Source organism: Cervus elaphus, chromosome 29 (genome assembly GCF_910594005.1).
Source record: "Cervus elaphus chromosome 29, mCerEla1.1, whole genome shotgun sequence".
NCBI lineage: Eukaryota > Metazoa > Chordata > Mammalia > Artiodactyla > Cervidae > Cervus > Cervus elaphus.
This window is the reverse complement of record NC_057843.1, coordinates 56,589,021-56,609,688: the sequence shown is the minus strand read 5'-3', so window position 1 is coordinate 56,609,688 and position 20,668 is coordinate 56,589,021. Positions and strand designations below refer to the sequence as shown.

At 49.8% G+C, this 20,668-nt stretch overlaps 1 protein-coding gene and 1 pseudogene across 3 annotated transcripts; one reads left to right on the top strand and one right to left on the bottom strand.

Moving 5' to 3' along the window:
* Window positions 1-4,427: 4,427 nt before the first annotated feature.
* DNAJB5 (DnaJ heat shock protein family (Hsp40) member B5) lies at window positions 4,428-13,299 on the bottom strand. Of its 3 annotated transcripts, none has more exons than XM_043891069.1 (5): window positions 13,175-13,299; window positions 12,193-12,334; window positions 9,617-9,861; window positions 5,992-6,593; window positions 4,428-5,852 (listed from the first exon to the last, which is right to left on the bottom strand). In XM_043891069.1, the coding sequence occupies exons 2-5, from the start codon at window positions 12,258-12,260 to the stop codon at window positions 5,619-5,621; spliced, it is 1,149 nt and encodes a 382-aa protein (XP_043747004.1). In that variant the 5' UTR covers window positions 12,261-12,334; window positions 13,175-13,299; the 3' UTR covers window positions 4,428-5,618. The 3 variants fall into 3 exon arrangements, with proteins under 3 accessions (XP_043747004.1, XP_043747003.1, XP_043747002.1); XM_043891068.1 differs by having other exon boundaries at window positions 12,193-12,337; window positions 13,175-13,296; XM_043891067.1 differs by having other exon boundaries at window positions 12,193-12,504; window positions 13,175-13,270.
* A 5,837-nt stretch (window positions 13,300-19,136) lies between these two features.
* On the top strand, window positions 19,137-19,228 carry LOC122686350 (annotated as a pseudogene).
* Window positions 19,229-20,668: the final 1,440 nt, after the last annotated feature.

Below are 20,668 nucleotides of genomic sequence, written 5' to 3'. Positions count from 1 at the left end.
GGAGCCCCTGGAGCCAAGTTACACCAAGTTACTCGTGGGAGCGGAGAGAAACCATGGTGGGTAAAGGAGGCTGGAACGCAGCTCTGCCCTTGGTTAGATTTATTCTTAAGTATTTGATAGTGCATATGCTATTAAAAATGGAATTGCTTGCTAATTTCCTTTTTGGAAAAAATGTTTATTTGTGGTGTATAGAGAAACACAATTGATTTTTTGGTGTTAATCTTGTATGCTACAACTTTGTTGAATTCATTTACAGCTCTACCAGCTTTCTTGTGGATTCTTTGGGATCTTCTATACATAAGATCATGTCATCTGTGAAGGGAAAATAGTTTCACTTTTCCTTTTCAATTTGAATGACTTCTATTTCTTTTTCTTATCAGGGAGTACTTCCAGTATAATGTTGAATGACAGTTGTGAAAGTGAACATCTTTGTTTTGTTCCTGATCATAAGGGAAATGCTTTCAGTCTTTCACCACGGAGTATGATGCTAGCTGTAGGTTTTAAAATATTATTTTATATTCATTTATTATTTTTGCAGTACTGTGCAACATGTGGGATCTTAGTTCCCTGACCAAGGATCAAATTTGCACCCGCTTCATTGGAAATGTGGAGTTCTTACCACTGGATCATCAGGGAAGTCCCTAGCTGTGGGTTTTTTAAAACATAACTATTCATTGTCATGTTGAGGAATTTTCCTGCTATTCCTTATTTCTGAGTTTCTGGCATAAAAATTCTTCTGAGATGATCATGTGTTTTTTTTTTTTCTGTTTGTTTTATCAATATGATGTTTTACATTGATTGATTTTCTTATGTTGACTCTCTGTCTCTGTCTCTCTGTCTCTCTCTCTCTCTATATATATATACATTGTGAGTGACTATATAACAATAATGTATCCTGCCTGAGGACAGTCTTTGGATTAAACCCTCTGGCTAATTCTGTTATCTTAAAACATAAATTATGGGAGTAGGTCTAGTCTTTACAAGGATGTATCCTGCCTGAGGACAATCTTTGGATTAAACCTTCTGGCCAACTCTGTTACCTTAAAATGTAAATTATGGGAGTAGGTCTGGTGAGGTCTTTACAACCTCCAGACAGTCTTTGGATTCATTGGAGAGTATATAACTCCATTGCTAACACTAGCAAAGGGGTACTCTTTTGCCCCCTCTGATGCCTATGTCAGAAGCTTTCTCTATCTCCTTTATACTTTAATAAAACTTTATTACACAAAAGCTCTGAGCGATCCAGCCTCGTCTCTGGCCCCGGATTGAATTCGTCTCCTCCGGAGGCCAAGAATCCCGCGTCTTATCGTTCAGCAACAACCTTTCATTCCTTTGGGCATCCCAGATAGTCCTAGTGGTAAAGAACCTGCCTGCCAATGTGGGAGACATAAGGGACGTGGGTTCATTCTTTGGGTTGGGAAGATCCCCTAGAGGAAGGCATGGCAACCCACTCCAGTACTCTTGCCTGGAGAATCCCATGAATGGAGGAGCCTGGTAGGCTCCACTCCATAGGATCACAAAGAGTTGGACATGACTTAGCATGCTTGCATGCATCATATATATATATATATACACATCATATTTATATGTATAAAATCTAGGATCAGGATCATATTAATAGGAGTTTAGGATCTCCTAATAACAGGATATATATATATACCCTAAAAGACTCCACTAGTATTTGTTGTAGAGCAGATTTGCTAGCAATGGATTTTTGGGTTTTGTTTATCTGGTCTTAATTTTTCTCCCATTTTTGTGGGTATTTTTGGTGATTTGATTATAGAATTTTTCTTTCAGAACTTTGAGTATGTGATCCAATGCCTTCTGGCCTTCACAGCTCTGATGAGAAATCAGCTGTTAAATCTTATCCCTTATACATGAGTCACTTTTCTCCTGCCTCTTTCAAGATTGTCTGTCATATATTCTGACAGTTTAGTGTGTCTAAATGTGGACCTCTTTGTGTTTATCATACCTAGAACTTGTTAAGCTTCTTGGATGTGTAGATGAGTATTTCATTTAACTTGGAAAGTTTGGGCCATTGTTTTTTTGGATGTTTTTTCTCCCCCTTTCTCTCTCTCCTCTCTTTCTGGGACTTCCACTCTTTGTATGTTGTATAGTTGATGTTCTCCCACAGGTCTTCTAGGCTCCGTTGATTTTTCTTCTTTTTCTTTCTGTTCCTCACATTGGATAATCTCAATTGGCTTATCTTCAGAACTGCTGATTTTTCTTTCACCAATTCAGATCTCCCAGTCTTTGCTTATCCTTTTGGGACTGTTTTTATTTATTTATTTTTGTTGCATTGGGTCTATGTTGCTGCTTATGGGTTTTCTCTATTTGCAACGAGCTGGGGCTACTCTTGGTTGCAGCGCATGGGCTTCTCACTGCAGTGGTGTCTCTTGTTGTGGGGCACAGGCTCTAGGCACATGGGCTTCAGTGATTGCAGCATGCTGGCTCAGTAGTTGTGGTATGAGGGCTCTAGGGTGTGTCGGCTTCAGTAATTGCAGAATGGGGTCTTCAGTAGTTGTGGCACATGGTCTCAGTAACTGCGGCTCCTGGGCTCTAGCGCACAGGCTCAATAATTGTGGCACACAGGGTTAGTTGCTCTGTGGCATGTGGAATCTTCCTGGACCATGGATCAAACCCATGTCCCTGGCATTGGCAGACAGGTTCCTATCCACTGTACCACCAGGGAAGTCCCCTCTGGGACTACTTTAGAGTCACCTGCTGAGACACAGGACACCCACTCCCAACCCCTATGGAACACTGATGACAAACCTAATCAACTGTGCAGTCTTTAGCGGCTCCTTTACATTCTCAAACTTGGGGGACCTCTTGCAGCATAAATGGAGCCAGCTTTTCTAGGGTTTCCCCTCTCTGCACAGTGAATCCCTTGTAGCTGCTGTCCTGGTTTCTGGTGGTTGCTCCCCCTTGGGGTCCCCTTTTTTATTCAATGAAATTTCTAGTGCCCACTCCTCTATCCCCCTCTAGTTTAAATGCAGGCTAAATATTCCCCACTGGTTCCCCAGTCCTGAACCCTGTTTTATTTCCAGCGCCCTATGTAAGGCCCACCTTCAATCCTTGCTCCCATTCTTACAACCTTCTTCTCTACCCCAGACTAGGGCCTTTGGAGTAACCTTTCTGACCCAGTATAAGACACAGTCTCTCACTCCATCTGAAATAATACCTGCTACAGAAGCAGACTGAAAATTTGTGGGATTTAACTTTTTTCAGTATGGCCTGGATACCCAGCCTTACATTTCAGTTTCCATTTTTCTTAGAGAATTTCCTATAAATAATATTTGGAACTAACTAAAACACCACCTTTGAAAGAGTTCCATGTTTAACACTAGTGGGTCCACCTGCAGGATCTGAGTCTCTGACACTGATGTGGCCTCAGGGCAACTAACAGACAAATCTCAGAAGGAATGATCATAGGCTTTCACAGTCCTCAGTGTTTATAGGTCAAAATAGTGATGATCTAAGAATGACCACAAATCCCTCATGTAACTTCCAAGAATGGCAAAGCTCAGGGTGTAGGCAGAGCTGCAAGGCCAGCTTCAGGGCTTTCTCATTTAAGTGCCCCTGACCTCAGATAGCCCGGCCTCTAAGGTGTCATAGTCTATCCCCAGAGTGTACTCAGTGGGGACATAACAGTTTCTGAGCTCCCAGATCCTCCATGTCCACAGGGAGGTGGGAGAGAGCAGTCTGTCTCAGGAGACCTAGATCCCAATGCTTCAGGCCTCAGGAAAGAGCTAGAATAAGAATTTGGCCCTGGGTGAAGACAGGGACAACCCTAGGAGACCTGAATAGGAAAGCACTGCGTAGGGGATGCAGGATTAAGGATCTCCCTGCCCAGGATGAGATATTAGCAGACATTTTGTAAACAGAAGTCCCTCAGTTTCTGCACTGGAAGGAATAGTTGTCACCAAAAGTACCTTGAATAAAAGAATGAAGTTTTCTCATAGGTACTGTCCCAGGATAAAAAGCAAGGGCAGGAAGGTCCCTATTAAAAGCCTACACTTTGTCAGCCTCTGTATGGAGCCCAGGCTCAGGTGAAGACAGAGTTGTCTTCATGGCATTGGGATGCTGATGTTCAGGAGGGCATGGTCATTGTAGGCCTGATCCTTGTTCTCTGGCTAGCATATCCTTTGTGGAGGATAGTCTCTATTTCTTATAATGCAGGATATTTATTCTTTTCAAATCTTTGTTTCTTCTCATAGCTGAGTGATATCTTCTGTCTTTGCTGAATTTTGGGTCCACGTTTTGGAAATTTGGGAAATCTGGGCTTAGAGGAAGGAAGGAAGGAGTCAGCTTTACCTTATATTGAGGGCCTACTTGGGCTTCACAGAGGTGAGCAAGGCTCAGGAGGGAGGCTGACAGTGAACATCCACCCCCATCAGAGCTTCATTGTTCTTGCTCAGATGCCATATTTTTAAAATACTTTATTTTTTTCATAATACTGTCATTACAAAAAAATACAAAAAAACTACTATAAAAACATTCAAGGGCTTGTCAAAGTGAGAAAACCTAAAAACCCCATCCCAGAACCTGGCTGAAGCAGTCTTACCCTAGCTCCTTCACTATTTGACCTTTATACAATTGTGGGAGTGGGGTGGGGTCACACAGGCATCAAAGGGCTAGAAATTCCCCACGCAGCCTCCATGAAGGGTAAGAAATAAGTAGCTTCATATATCACAAAAATGGGATTTGGAAGTTTAGGGGTGGCTAGGCCCTGAGTTCAGAGGTGTGGGGAGAAACCTGTGACCCTGAATCTCTTGGTGGGGAATAGCTGCCACCTGACCCCAAAGCCCTTTTGCTTCCTGATGAAGGTTGGAAGACAGACTGTGCCCTCCACCTCTTAGCCTTAATACAGCAGGCCCCCTCCCCTTCTCTACCTTGCACATTCCTGGGAGCGGCAGGGAGGACAGAACTTCCAGCTCTGCAGGGTCTGGGCAGGGTAGCTGTCAAGAAGGCTGCTGAGGGTCCCATTCACTTCCCTGCCCCAAATGAAAAGTGTCTCGTGCTCAATGGCCCGGTTCATGGGTTATGGACCTTCCCTTCCTATCTCAACCCTGGAGAGGCACACACAGCTCTAGGTATGTGTTTTGTGTGCATGAATATGTGTGTGATAACCTTGGACACTGTGGACTTGAGGGTGGGACTGGGGTGGGAAAGCGTGTCCATTTTATCCTCTTCCTCCCTCAATAGGAGGAAGCTGAAGGGAAGGGAAAGGAGAGGTATGAGCAAAGCTGAGAGGGGAAGGAGGACATGCTATTTACAGGCGTGGACAAGGAATCTCTGTATCTTCAAGTAGCACTCAGGTCATTCTTCAGCCACTGGAGTGGGAACTGGATTCAAATGTTGTGACATGAAAATTGACCCCTGGCCTGGGCTAGCTCTCCCCACCTCCCTCCCACTCCCCCAGGGCAGCCCAGCTTTGAAACGGGTCAGGGATAGGAACATTTCCCCTGAAAACCAGTGGCTTTTTTTTTTTTTTTCTTTTTTTGCACTTTAGAAAATGTTGCCAGTGTCCAGTGGACATCAAGCTGGGTGCACAATGGATGGGGTGAGTGTGGGGGGTATTGCTGTGGTAGACTCTGGGTTGACTAGGGCAGAGCCTAGGAACAAGGTAGGTGTTGCTTAAGGATCTGCCGTGTCTGTGGTGTTAATCTATCTGGGAACCGAACTTTGAACTCGACAATGAGATCTCCCCGCTGGGTGGGCACCTTGGGGAAGGGAAGGCCCTCCCCACGGAGTCTCTTCACGGTGCCTGGCTTGATGACATCATTGCAGGGCAAAGGGATCACTCGGCCATCAATGGTGGGAATGTTCACGGTGCAGCCACACAGCGCCTAGGGAAAATTAGACAGAGAATGAGGAAAATGTAGGGTAGAGTGATTGGAAAGGAAGAAAAGTAAAAGTGGGGAAGAAAAAAATCTCCATCACTCCCACCCCCTGCCCAGTAAAAACATGATCTGATCCAGGCCCCACCTCCTTGAGGCTGATCAGGGCACTGTAGAGCACGTTGGTACCGTCTCGGCGGAAGTGTGCATGGGGCTTGTCTTTGAGCACAAAGACGATGTCGGCAGGGATGTTGTCAGGTGTGGCATCGCCCTCTTTGGGGAAGGTGATCTTGGTGCCTTCCTTCCAACCACGTTTGATGACAATATGCAGGATCTTGTCCTCGGTGCGCACAGTTCGCCCATCAGGGTTAAGGCGCCGCCTTGTGATCTTCATGCGTTTGGTGGAGCCATGGTAGATTTCCTCCAGGGACACCCTCAACTCATGCACCACAGGTGGGTCCTGAACCTTGCGCCGAGGGTATAGTGGTTCTGGGGCTCGCCTTGGACCCCTACTCAGCCCATTGAAGCCAAAGCGACCAAAGGCGCCAAACGGGTCATCATCTTCATCCACATCCATGTCATCTGGGTCAAAGCCACTGAAGGGGCGAGCTGAGCGACTGCTGGCAAAGAAGATATCGAAGGGGTTGGAGCCTCCAAAGAAGGAGGCAAAGGTGGCGTGGGGGTCTCCATGGAAGGTGTAGTGAAAGGAGCCGCTGGAGCCACCTGAGGAACCGCCGCCAGTCTTCAGGCCTAGAGGGAGAAGAAGTTAGGGGCAGTGCGGCTGGTCTCCGCCCCACCCTGGTGTCCCCCCTTGCTCTCTAGCTCCCAGTTCATCAGCCTAGAGAAAGAAGCAATCTTTAACTCCCACAGAGAGGGCTGGCCTAATAGAGTAAGAAAAATCTCTGGCAAGATTAATTTCTACTTTTTTATATGCTTAATAAGGCACATCTTGAGGATCAAAGAGGCTGAAAAGCTAAGACTAGAAGACTTGTAGGATGCGGCCTCCAGCACTGTGATCTCTTCCATCTACCTGTGACCCAAAGATGTCTCACTAAGCCTTGAATGGCTGGCCTGAGGTCATATTACAAGTCATACCTGGCTCCCAGATTTACTTATCTCCAAAGACAGGGCAAGAGGCAGTCACAAAGAATTTGACCATCCAGGGGGCTAGTAAGTGACTTGTCCCAAATAAGGTAGGGGTATCATCAAGGAGGAAGTCCCCTCTCAACCTACTTCAAGCACAGTGTCCTCTTTCTCTGACTCCCACCCAAATGGGAAATCAGGAGGGCCCTCAAAAGTAGGAAAGATCATTAGCCTGGAGAAGACTTATTTCTCTACAAAAAGTTTTAAAATGCTTCGTTCCCACACTCAGGGCTCATAGTGTTGTACAGCTCCAAGGGGTACCATTCACACAAGGGACAAGTGTAGACTGTGCAACACCCTGGAGTGCACAACACCAAGCTTCCTCCCCACACCTTATGTCAGAGCAACCAAAATGCATGAATGAGCTGGAACATTGCAGTGGCGACCCCAGTGACTCTCTCTGGAGGCAGGTTGTATCTCAGGGGCTCAGATTCCTGGAGGCAGTCTTCATGGGGCATGGTAGTGATGGTGATGGGAGTAGTGGGGGGAGGGGCATGTGTGGGGAGGAGTGAAGAAGGAGGTTAACACTGAGAAATGATCTAGGGTATATAGATAGACTCGGGGCTGGGGCCCAGGCTAGGAGAAGGGACTCTTCTCTTTGGGGGCCTTTATCTCGATATTTATTGGCTGTGGAAGCCTGAGCCTGAATTAGCCTCTTATTTCCTGCGTCCACAAGAGGAGATTTGGGTTTCATTGAAGAGGCCAAGAGGCAAGCAATTCAGTGACTTGTAACAGCTGCCTCTTCATCCTTCCTAAGACTCAAAGTCTGTTCTTTCCTTCTACTGGGGGTCTGATTGTCAGGTGAACTCAAGAGGCTTGGCAGAGCTCAGTGAGAGAAATTGGTCTGATGATGACAGGAGAGGGTAATTTGTCTGCAAGGATTCCTGCTGTACCACTACTACCTCCCTTTCAAGCTGGGAACAACTTGTCCCCAGCCAGGGTGCACACAGAGTCTATATTCACAACTGTTCTGGCTGGCTACCGGGGAGGGGGCAGGGCAAACAGAAATATAATCCGCATTTCCAAGGCTGCTTCTCTCTTCCCAGGCCCTGGATGTCTCCTTAAGGTTGTTCTGTATCCCCAGGAACCCTCCTGGGGTGTAGATTTGTGTTAGAACCAGTGTCTGGACCTAGGGCCCAAGCTTTGCCCTTCACTTAGGTTTGGTCTTGCAGAAAGAAGTCTATTAGCTTCTCTGGTGATTCAATGGTAAAGAATCTGCCTGCAATGCAGGAGTTCAATCCCTGGGTTGGGAAGATGCCCTGGAGAAGGAAATGGCAACCCACTCCAGTATTCTTGCCTGCCGAGTCCAGTGGACAGAGGAGCCTGGCTGGCTATAATCCATGGGGGTCACAAAAAACTTGGACACGATTTGGCGACTAAATAACCCAGCTCCTACCTTTTTCCTAATCATGATAAGGCCAAGCAGAGGAATGAATGCAATTCCTAGACAGGTCACATGGTGGCATGGTGTCTGCACTGCTTTCTTCTTCCCCACCACTACCCCTCCCATCTCCCTACCCCAGAGAGAAACATTTCTTAGCTGAAAGAATACTGAGGATTCCAGCAACTGCCTGGTGAATCTGGGAATTGGCAAGTCTAATAGGTGAGGAGGGAATAATGGAAGGAACTTTGGCATGGAGAATAAGAAAGAGGGTTGGGAGGACTAGGGTGTACAGAGGATTGGATCATGCAACACAAAGCAAGGGCTGGGGAGAGGGAAAGAACATTCTTTTGAGTACCTACTCTGTGTCAGGTACAGTGCATATCATTAGCCCATTTGGAGACTAGAACGGGGAGACTGAGGAGGAGAAAGTGGAAGAAAGGTGGATCCCGCTGGGGAGGAAGGGCAGTTCCTCCCGGAAAGGAGAGTCCTCAGCTGTGACAATGTCTCTTAATATAGCCTGACAGGTGCTTGTGGCTGGCGGGTGGCAGGCGGCCCTGAGGGGCAGGCCCAGAATTAGCAGCTACATCATGCCCGTGGGATGTGCTGGGAGGAGCCGCCCTCTCAGAGGCTTTATTTGGACCTTTCCTGCCACCCTGTGCGTGGCCACCAGCTACCCCAGGGAGGGGGCAAGTTGCCAGCAGCAGTTCCCGTTCCACTCTTGGATCCCTGCCACTTCCTCAGGGAGTCGAAACTCTAACTCTGTTCTGCTGGCCTGAAGTGGGCCGGAATGGGGCAGGGAAGGGGACAACCACCTCTAGCTCAGAGCTCCAGTGGTTAATTTCCCGGCTGCTTAAGGGCCAAACTTTTATGCTGATGATTGTAAATGCTCTGTCCTCAGAGAGCCACACACTCCCTTTCCTAACCTTCTCCATTAGCCAATGAAGCAGCAGGGACTTCAGGCAGGACTAATAAGGCTGGGAGGGAAAGAAGGGCGGGGAAGGGCTCTGGCTCTAGCTTCTCTAAGGCCTGAACTTGAGGAGGGAGAGGGGCAGAGAAAGGCAGGGAGTGGATGGGGAGCTGGGACAGGGGCGTGGGTGGTCTCCTCTTCCCTCTGGATGTCAGTGCTGGGAGCACTTGTGCCTCTCACCCTCTTATCAGTCTCCAGTTCCCTGCTTTGAGAACTAGGTCACCCCGGACCCCCAACAAGGACAGACATCCAGTATCGGCTGGGGCACTGCCCTCTTACCTTCCTCCCCATACTGGTCATACAGGCCCCGTTTCTTAGGGTCACTCAGCACATCATAGGCCTCTGCAATCTCCTTAAACTTCTCCTCAGCGTTGGGTTCTTTGTTCTTATCTGGATGGTACTTCAAGGCCATCTTCCGATAGGCTTTCTTGATCTCATCCTCGTTGGCTCCAGACGGGATCCCAAGAATCTTGTAGTAATCCTTTCCCATCACAGCCACTGGACCGGCACTGGTCTCCTTGTTTCTGAAAGAAACCAGGGCTGATCCTTGATGCCACGGTTTCCTTCTACCCCGGTCCTATTCCTGATGATCCTGAAGTTCCTAAATGACTCACTGTGTAACTTTCAGCAGGTCATGCCTGTTCTGTGGGCCTCTGTCTCTCCATCAGTACGATGAAAGGTTTGGACTAGAAGATCTCTTCCAGCTCTGACATTCTAGGATTCTGTGATTCTTTCCTTAGCTCCTGGGTTTTCCCAACAGGAAGCTGGGGGCTGTGGCCCAAGTCTTGGGGCTATTCTAAGGCCTAGGTCCTTGGAACAGACTGAGGACCCCCACAAGCCCAGCTGAGTGAGGTGGTACCATGGACTGACAGACCCATGCGCAGGAGCTGGCCAAGATCAGCGTACTGGGTGAGGTCACCTGAGCATCATGGTCTCCTACGCCATGCCTCAGGCATGGTGCCCAGGCTAAGGGCAGCTGGGGCAGTGGCCCAGGACTGGGGATGGGCCTGGGTCTTCAGCCAGATGCCTTGGCCAGCCAGGCTGAGTCAGGTGTGGGTGCCTGAATTCCTCTCTGCCATTGGAGACCCCAGGTCTTCCTACGCCCATTCCCCAAACTATGCTAAGCCTCACGTGTGATTCAGATCAGAGGATGACTAACAGCCTTGGAAACTGCTGTTTCTAACTCCCTCATTAGCAGGGGTGTGACACTGCCCTTCTCCTAACCAGGGCAACAGTTTGCTTTACTCATTTCCCAGTGTCTACACACAAAACTGTTTGAAGACATGTCTGTGTCACCTAAGCATCAGTGTTAGTGAACAAAAGCATCCTAGGGTAGGGTCTTTTTAACCTTAGTTTTTAGGAGACAGTTAGGCACTAACCAACATTTCCTCAATACCTTTTCTACCAGTTCTTCTCTCTCACCTGCCCCCTGGTTTAGGATCTGGCCCAGTGCCAGGTCCACACTCCTTTGATAGTCCCTTGCAGGCTGAGTGCAAGGGCATTTGTTATTTATATGAGGGAGAAACACAGGACTCTAATTCTTTCACTCTAATCTCCCTCTATCAATGTCTCTGTGGTGGATATGAAGGAAGGGCATTTTCCTGTAGCTAGAGCTATTTGGGGGAATGGCCAGAAGCCATTCTCCAACCCAAGTCTTGGCCAACCCCTGCCAAAGCCCAGAGTCTTTCTAGCAATGTCCTGGGCTGGCAGCCACAGCTGAGGCCTGCTTTTCTGTCTCTGACTGCTTCAGAGAGGTATACAAGGTTTCCTGGCAGGAGTAAGGGTTATAATGGGTAAGGGGAGGCCTCAAGGCCTCAGGTAGACAAGGACAACAGCCCTAACTCCTGCCCCCACAGGGCCTCTTACAGGTGGCTGGGTTGACTCATGGTTCTGGGAGTCATCTCACTCTGATGAAGAGAAGGCTCCATTAAGGCGGGTACTCCCCCTTCTCCCTACCAGCATGTCATGCCTGGTGGGGGGAGGCTGCAGCTGGGGGAGGCAGAGAAGAAAGAGCATCTGGGGGAGGGCAGCCATTTTCGGAAGCAGCAGTAAAAGCCGTCTGAGAGGGAGCTGGGGGTGGTCTGCCACCATCTCTGCCTCAGCCCACACTTTCTTTCCCCTGAAACTGGGAAGGAACCCTATCACACCGAGAGCGTGCCCCCAGAGAACTAGAGCAGGCTTGAGGCTGAGCCTGAGGGGAACGGCTTGGCGCTGCTCTCACCCTCCCCTCGCTGTCCCTGCATCACCTCTTCATATGGCCAGTTTCCTGCCCGGCAACCACCTGCTTGCTGTTCTAGACCTATAATTCTCTTGCCTCCACAGACATAGGGCAAGCTCTTTCAGGAATTGCCTTTTTTCTTTCCTCCCTCCTCCCCTTCCTTCCATACCCATGAGCCACATGTTGGAATGACAAAGGAATCCCATGGCGTGGCACTGCCTTGGATGGAGAGAATGAGGAGGATGTTACTGTAGAGGCAGGAATGAAAAATGAGAAATAGCAAGGGGGACTGGTCCAGGAAAGGGGAATGGTTGATAACAGAAATGAAGTACTGAGGGAGGGCGATGAAGGATGACAAGTGGAAATGTCTGAGGTGGCAAATGTGTTGCCAATGGGATTTAAAGAGTTGAAATACTAGAGGAGGTATTTGTGAAGATGGATGCCTGAATGGTTTGGTATAGGAGATGAATGATAAGGGGTGCAGTTCATTCAAATGTAAGGGTGGGACAGAGGGGGATTCTTATATGTAATTGGGGATGAGATGAGATGGAGGAAGCAGATAGGCAATGGAGGGGGGATATGACATGAAGAATTTGACTTGGTATGGGTATGAGTGCCCTTCTCCAGAGGGACTTACCGAAACTTTACAAACCCATTCAGCGTCCACGCTCGAAGTTTTAAGGGCTCCAGCTGAATTTTAAACATCAAGCTGGCTAAGAAGTCTTCTCCCCAGAAGTGTGGGAAGCTCCGGAAAGCTCCTCGGGCCTGTAGTGGGGGTGCTGCTGGGGATGGGCAGGAGAGCACTGTGCGCTTAAACATGCCCAGCCCAGCCCCTCACCTCAGATCGCTCCACCGGAGCCCGCTTGGAAAGCTGAAGCTCTGGAAGCCACCTCCTCAGGGTCTCGGGCACTTGCCCAGCAAGCCTTGTCCGGTGCAGCGGGAGCTGGACCTGATCCCCAGGTGTGGAGAGTGAAGGGGTAGGGTCCAGCGATCACCTGCTCTCAGGTGCAGCGAGGTCTGGCTGATTGGGAATGGCTGTGTGGCAGTGTGACAGAAAGGCTGGCAGTGCGAAGAGCGTGTGCTTGTGAGTGGCAGCGTGTGTACCTGCGACAGGTGTGACTGTCTGTGAGGGCCTTAGAGGCAGTGTATTCTTCTCGTCTCTCCTGGGGAGGAGCAGACCCCGATCCCCAAGAATCTACTCAATGAAGTCACTGACGGGGAGTCTCCTCCCTCGCAGATGGGCGGGGTGGGGCGGGACAGAGCTCGGCTGGGACAAAAGGCGCGGCGAGGAGAGGAGGGGAGGAGAGGGGAGGGGGCTCCGGCGGAGGAGGGTGGTCGGTGATGTCACCGGCGCTGGCTGACTGGGCTGGCTCAGAAACGCCTCCGCAGAACCCGATGCGACCCGGCCCGACCCTCCCCCGGCTCAGAGGCTGGCTGCCCCCTCTAAGAGGGTCGCGGACATCAAGCACCTTGTAGACTCCAAGTCCCCATACCCCCGCGGCGGAAGAGTCGATGGGCCCTCAGTGTCCCGATCCCCGCTCCCCCCATTAGGACCCCTGGCTTCGCGACGCCCCCATCCCCACCCCCGGGACCCTCGAGTCCTGGCTCGGCGCCCTCACCGGTGAGGAGCTGCGGGCGCCGCCGCGGTCCGTCAGACAGCCGCTGCCCCCTCCCCCGGCTCTGGCTCCGCCGCCTCCACTAGGGACAGGAGTCGCCCGCCCGCCGGCGGCAGACAGCCGGCCCGGTAACCCGCCCCCACAGCTCCGCCTCCGTACTGCCCATTGCGCCGTCTGCCCGTCACTCAGCTCAGCCTCTGTTGTAATTGGACAGATTTCAACGAGTCGCTCTGTGGTAGCCGTCCCTTCCTCCGCCCCTGTCACTCGGCCACACGCGCACACATTCCGGGCAGTGATTGGTATGAGTCTGATTGGTGCACTCTGAAATCAATCAACCACACCTCTTCGCCATCTGGTCATGTCATTGGTGAAAGGGACAGAGGGCGGCAACTCTTCGCGCCCTTTGATTTCATTGGTTGGTCTGTGGGGCTTAGACCCGAGTCGGGGGACAACTATTTTAGTCCAATCTCCGGTTTGAGAAGGTGGGACGTACTGGCCGCTGCTCGAATCTCGGGAGAACCTTCTGGAACCCCTGCAACGTCAAAGGCAGCCTTAAAGGAAAACTGCGCCCACCAGCTGGCGGTGACTCTGGGCATTCTTTCTTCATTTAGGAGAATAGGGGAGAGAATAGTGTACCCTGGGAGGTGTAGTCCTTGGACCAGGGTCAAAAGGTCATTCCTTCTTACCTGTCTTCCATTGAACCGTGAACTTACATAGCCCTGACCTGATTTAGCTTTACCTTACCGTGACCCGGAGTTGACCTGATGTGACCTAACTGAATCTCAAAACAGGCCCCGGTAGATGTGCATAGTACTCTTCTGCTCTTTCCTTTGTAAACTGGTAGTTCTCCGCAATTTTAGCACCTCCATAATTCCGTTTCTTAGTCCCCTTTTTATCCTCTGTATGTTTCCCTCATTCGCGTTCCCTCATGAGCAGCCCCTTCTCAGCAACCCCCATGATACCCATTAAAGTTCTTCCTATAATCTTTCATCTTACTTCCCCTTTGAGTTCCCATTAAGGTAACACATGTTTTAGACCCGTTTTACTTTCCTCCCTTCTTGACCCCATAGGATCTCCTGTCTTTCGCCCATGATCTTTTGCCTTACATTATTCTTAATCCTTATTCCCACGAGCTCCCCTATCCTGGTCCCCCTTTTAATCCTTCATCTCAGCTCCACATGATCTTCTTTCTTAACACCCTCATAATCTCCCATTTCAGTACCCCCACCCCCATTAATTCTCAGCCCCAGTGTCCCCGATGTTCAGAGCAGGCAGGGCTGCGGAGGCGGTTGCCAGCGGAAGCCGACGCTTGAGCAGACACGGTGCCTGGCGCCCACGTCACTGTCTCCCAGGCCCATCTGTGCTAGAGGGAGCGGGGGTGGAGAGGGGGTAATCCAGGGGTGAAGAGGGGGAAGGAGTTCTTGGGGGTTTTGAGGACAAAGGAAGGACCAGAGCAGAAGCTGTCACCTCTCTTTCCTTGTGGTTTCCCAGAGGCAGAGTATGGACACCCATGAAGTCATGCAAACTATATGGAGCTTGAAACTGAAGCTTGGAGAGCATCAATATCTAGGACACAGAATAGAACAGGAGGGCAGTTTAGGGGTCCTAGGGTCAGGTCTGCCTATTTTCTACTATCTGGCTTTCTGGTTATCATGATGGGGATTCCAGGAATAAAGGGGTGTGAAGGAAGGAAAGGAAGTGTGGTAAGAGGAGGCAGGGTGAGGGGGGATAAGGAGAGGAGGGAGGGAAGATGGGTGAGGGAGTAGAGTAGAGGCAGGAGAGAGCAGGGGTGGGAGGGGGAAGATGGGGAGATGGGTGAGGGAGGGGATAGGAGGGAGGGGAGATGGGTGAGGGAGGGGATAGGAGGGAGGGGAGATGGGTGAGGGAGGGGATAGGAGGGAGGGGAGGTGGGTGAGGGAGGGGAGGGGGAAGATGGGGGAGGGAGGGGAGGGAGGGGAGATGGGTGAGGGAAAGGGGATAGGAGGGAGGTGAGATGGGTGAGGGAGGGGAGGGGAGATGGGTGAGGGAGAGGATAAGTGGGGGGGGAGATGGGTGAGGGAGGGGAGGGAGGGGAGATGGATGAGGGAAAGGGGATAGGAGGGAGGGGAGATGGGTGAGGGAGGGATAGGAGGGAGGGGAGATGTGTGAGGGAAAGGGGATAGGAGGGAGGGGAGATGGGGGAGGGAGGGGAGATAGGTGAGGGAGGGGATAGGAGAGAGGGGAAATGGGGGAGGGAGGGGAGGGAGGGCAGATGGGTGAGGGAGGGGATAGGAGGGAGGGCAGATGGGTGAGGGAGGGGATAGGAGGGAGGGCAGATGGGTGAGGGAGGGATAGGAGGGAGGGCAGATGGGTGAGGGAGGGATAGGAGGGAGGGGAGATGGGTGAGGGAGGGGATAGGAGGGAGGGCAGATGGGTGAGGGAGGGGATAGGAGGGAGGGCAGATGGGTGAGGGAGGGATAGGAGGGAGGGCAGATGGGTGAGGGAGAGGGGATAGGAGGGAGGGCAGATGGGTGAGGGAGGGGATAGGAGGGAGGGCAGATGGGTGAGGGAGGGGATAGGAGGGAGGGCAGATGGGTGAGGGAGAGGGGATAGGAGGGAGGGCAGATGGGTGAGGGAGGGGATAGGAGGGAGGGCAGATGGGTGAGGGAGGGGATAGGAGGGAGGGCAGATGGGTGAGGGAGGGATAGGAGGGAGGGCAGATGGGTGAGGGAGAGGGGATAGGAGGGAGGGGAGATGAGTTGAGTAGCAAAGGGATGGGATAGAGAGATGAGGTGAGAAGGCATGAGAAAGGGAGGGGAGGTTGGGTGGTGAGGGAACGAAATAGTGTGACATGGAGGTGGGAAAGGGAGGGTGAGGGGGCTCAGGACTGGTACTGGCTCCTTGTATCCAAGGGCTCTCAATCTTCTACCTCCAGATTCATGGGGGCCTGGACTGTGGGAGGCTCTGATTCTTCCTATTCCAGTTCTGTCTATTTTGCCTCCCCCAGCCTTGCCTGTGCCAACACAGAGGCAGAGTTTAGTCACCGGCCTTTACCTGGTCCCAGCTAATGCTAAAGTGTAGGCTTAGACCTTCAAGGGGGCAGAGCTGTGCCTTCAGGTATCGGTGGCACAGATTCTGTTGTTCACCGAGTTTGCAGTTGCTGTCCTGTGTCCCATTGTCCTGGGTATCAGGTGTGTGTGAGAGGAACCAGGGGTGCCTCAGGGTGTGAGGAAGTAGGCTCTGAAGGCAGACTGTTGACCTTGTGAGGTTGCTTACCGTATCAGTGCCTAATTTCCTCTTTTGTAAAATGGAGATAGAAAACAGCCGTACCGCATCGGATTGTTGTGAGGGTTAATTAAGGTGACACATGTAGTGCTGACAGCTTGGCCTGCAGCTAATGGTCAAGAAAGTTAACTTATTCTATATGTTCACAGATATCTGGATATATGAGTGCATCTATAAACGTTGGAGTCTGGAAATTATTTGTAGTGTTGTGTTTATCATGCGATTTATGAGTGAAAGTGTATCTGTTTAATTATTTTTGCATGTGCTTGATTCTGTGTTATTTATTGTAGGTATGTGATTTTGTGTTACTGTACATATGTGATTAAGTGTAGGCCTGTGTCTGTCTACATGACAAAAAGTAGATGAAGTAAGGCTTCATGGCTATTGATATGCTGACACTGTCTGCCTTTGTATGCATGCATCTGTGATCTCGTCAGTTCCAAACACCCCCTCTCACCCTCTCTCCCTCTGGAGACGTCACAACCGTAGATGTCCCTCATTTCCTCACCCTGAGGGAACCGGAACCCGGGGCAGGGGCGGGGGTGGGTGCCAGTGAGGAGGTGTTTAGACCGGAGCACATGTTCCCTCCCAGACTGTGCATGGGAGCGGGAGACCTCTCTCACGTATGTCCCGAAGGCTCCAGAGGAAGTGCTCCCCCCAGCCTGTTCTCAGTTCCCTGTCTTGTCACCATGGCAGCAGTTGCCAGGGGCTCCCAGGGTTGCTAAGATCTGGGTGTGGGAGGCTGCCAGCACTGTTGCCAGTAGAAACAGAGAATCCTGGGAGAAAGGAAGACTACCCCCACGCTGCCGGCTTTATGCAGTGACAGGACTGTTTCTTGGACCTCTCCTGTGTCCCAAAATTGTTCCTATCGTTTGTATGTGGCAGTACTAGGGTTGGTGGGGGGCTTCAACAGGAAGCTGGAACTAGAATACTGAAATTCACATTCTGAGGAGAAAAGGGGCTCTTCTAGCCTGGCTATTCCCATCTTTAAGGTTGGGAGGCTCTTAGAAATTAGTGACTTCCTTATTCTATCTATCATCGCTTGTACTTCTCCCCTGGCAATATCTCTTTTTAAGTTCTCCAATGGCTGGTACTTATCTGATGTTTCACCTTGTATAGGAATACCATGTTGAGCCCATTATCCACTGACTCCTTCCTGTAGTCAGACTCTTTGCATGTCACCTGGATACACACTTCATGCTGACACATTAGCCCAGAATTCAGTCCCACAATGAGCCCCAACTTTGGCCTCAGCCTGAGAACACTGATGTTGGTCTTAGTCTTGGGTCAGGTAGCTCCCCCATCCAGCCTCAGTCTAAGCCTCCTCCTAGATCTTTTCAGATGAGCCCTAATCTTGACACTGATACTTGCACACTGACCGGTCATCTGATTCCCAGGTACCTGTCTAGTGTCTCCCTGCCTGTTCCGAACCTACACTGACTAGTTGTTGTTATCTCTTCTTAGTCGGTAAGTTGTGTCCGGCTCTTTGTGACCCCATGGAGTGTAGCCTGCCGGGCTCTGCTGTCCCTGGGATTCTCCAGCAAGAATACGGGACTGGGTTGCTATTTCCTTCTCAAGGGGATCTTCCCGACCCAGGATTAAACTCACATCTCCTGCTTAGCAGGTGAATTCTTTACCACTGAGCCACCTGGGAAGCTCTGCAATGACTAGTACCATAAAAGTTCAAAGAGTTTTTTTTTTTTTTTTGCTTTGGGGTGAGAGAACAGTACTGGGAATGACCATCAGAGGGCATGCAACATCAGCTTCTGAAGGCATGCTTCTCAGAGCCCACCTGGAAGGGGGATAATAGGCGAATTGTGATATTGGATCTCTTCTCTCAGGTCAGGGCTCAGAGCTGGAGGCACAGCAGTTGGTCTAAGAGGTTGAACTAAAGAAATTAAGGCTTCCGGCTCAGCAGTGCTGATGCTTTGGGTTTGTATGGGTCTGTACAAGCATGGATCTCCCTATAGTTCAGCAGGCCTCAGGACTGGGGTTACAGTAGAAGGTGCCTAACCACTTACTGGCATCGCAGGCCTCAAGATAACTGGAGACCTGGGAAGGCATTTCACCCTCAACATCATATTTCTGTCATATGCATGTACGGCTTCACTACCTTCCCAGGTATTCAGTTGTCTTTTGGTCCTATTGAGCAGAAATCTGCCCCTCCTCCACCTTTGATCTTAGCTCTGTTCTTGAGGTCACATCAACCTCACTGGTCCTATCTACCAGACATCAGCCATCTGCATCCCTCAAATCTGCTCCTTGATAGGGTGAACACCTCTCAGGCCTTCATAGGTTCCTCCTCTGCCTTGTTCAGTTCCAGCTACTAAGACCATGTTCCCCTGGCTGTGGTTCAGTTCATGATGCCTGGCTCTGATTAGCTTTTTCCAGGGGTGCCAGTCAGCATACTAACCAGCCCACATCCCTCCTCTGACCCTTTCTTTCCATGTAGCCTCAGGTTACATCTTCACCAAGTGAAGACTGCATCCTCTGCTCTCCCTGACCTGCTAAATCACATCCTGCCTGTTTTGTACCTATTATAAATTTAAAGGAATGTTATTGTTTATTAAAAAAAAAAAGATTCTTGAAAGTAATGAAATAAAAAAACATTTTGGCAATACCTTCTGAGTTTTAGGGCAATCCTTGGGCTTGGTATTCTCTGTCTTTGATGCTTCCTTAGATGGGACAAGGAGGGACTTAAGTGCTCACTTTAGCAGCACATATGCTAAAATTGGAACATTACAGAGGTGATTAGCATGGCTTCTGCAAATTCATGGAGCATTCTATATTTTTGTTTTCTATGAGTATTAAAATGTAATAATGTAAAGTGAGTGTGTATATGAATAAATGAGTATATTAAAAAAAAGAAAAGACGGACTGAAAATTCCTAACGGGCTTGGCTGTGACTTCAGCACTGTGGACAGAGGCCAATGGAAGTATCCCCAGCTATGCGGGGGAGGGGGTGGTGTATGGACTGATACACACACAGCCTTCAGGGGCCAGAAATTCTTTCTGTTCACTCAGTGCCTTACAGTGTACCAAGCTCTGTTCAATTACCAATTTTATCCTGTCTTCACTCAACTATCAGCCTAGGAGGCAGACAAAATGAACTGTTTTCCAGATTTTTACAGATGAGGAAACTGAAGTTTAGAAAGGCCAAACTCTAAACAACCCTATGAGGGGTGGGAGAGAGAACACTCATTACTCCATATTTAGCAAATTTAGTGATCACTGCTCTATCTGGCTCAAGTGCTCTGGCTCTTTATCTCTAGGGAAAGTCAGAGTGGGTGGAAGTTTTTGTGGAACTGAAGCTCCAGCCGACCCTGGGAACAAGTGCCAGTTGGTATGAGGAACAGAGCTGGGAGGGTCCGAAGTTCCAGTCAAGACTGTCTGAATGAGAGTGGGGAAACCTTTCTTGTCATGAGGGCTCATAGAGGTCCAGCTTTCATGCCTTTTTTCTCTGTCCCAATGGTTGGCTTCACTGAGCCTGGAAACGAGAAAGGGTGTGTAGGTTGTTATTGTGTCTGAGCCTGATGGACTTCTGTGGGAAAATTCCAGGATGGAGTGGTGTGGGAGTCTGTGAGTGAAGGGGGTGAGTTGTGCAGGTGGTAAGAAATCCTCTGATGTGGGCTACATGCCTGTACCTATGTATGCCTGTTCCCTGGGGATGGAAACAGGAGGTGCTGGACCATACAACAACTTTCTTTGAGGTGTACTTTGACAGGCAGCACAATAAATTAAGAGCATGGGCACTGAAATCAGACTGCCTGACTCCCCTACTTCCTAACTTTGTGACTGTGGAACCTCACTTTCACTTTCTCATCTGTAATACAAATCACATAGGGTTGTTTTGAAGATTAGCTTTATGCAAAGCACTTAGAACTGCCCAGTGCATAGGAAGTGCTAAAATGTTAGCATTTACAGTTGATTCTTGAACAATGTGGGAATTAGGGGAGCTGATGCCCCTGCCACAAAAATCCACTTGTAACTTTATAATTGGGCCTCCATATCCCTGGTTCCACATCTGCAGATTCAACTGAGATTCACTTCTACTGAAGCCATGTGGGGTACTGTTGTACCTATTTATTGAAAAAAAAATCTGCCCTATAGTTGGACCATGCAACTTAATGGCCTCTGGTCCCTTTAGGGTTAGCTGTATTTGTGTTTGGGGCTCCTGTGGTTTCAGAGTAGAATATCTGCCTCTGATCCAAAGTCTAGAGATGCTTTCACATC

Excerpts from the sequence above, each read along its gene's own strand:
- DNAJB5 (XM_043891067.1), bottom strand. The coding sequence starts at position 12,374 with ATGTTTAAGCGCACAGTGCTCTCCTGCCCATCCCCAGCAGCACCCCCA. Across the intron at positions 6,594-9,616 it reads TGACCAGTATGGGGAGGAAG|GCCTGAAGACTGGCGGCGGT; the intron begins GTAAGAGGGCAG and ends TTCTCCCTCTAG. Across the intron at positions 5,853-5,991 it reads CCCTGATCAGCCTCAAGGAG|GCGCTGTGTGGCTGCACCGT; the intron begins GTGGGGCCTGGA and ends AATTTTCCCTAG.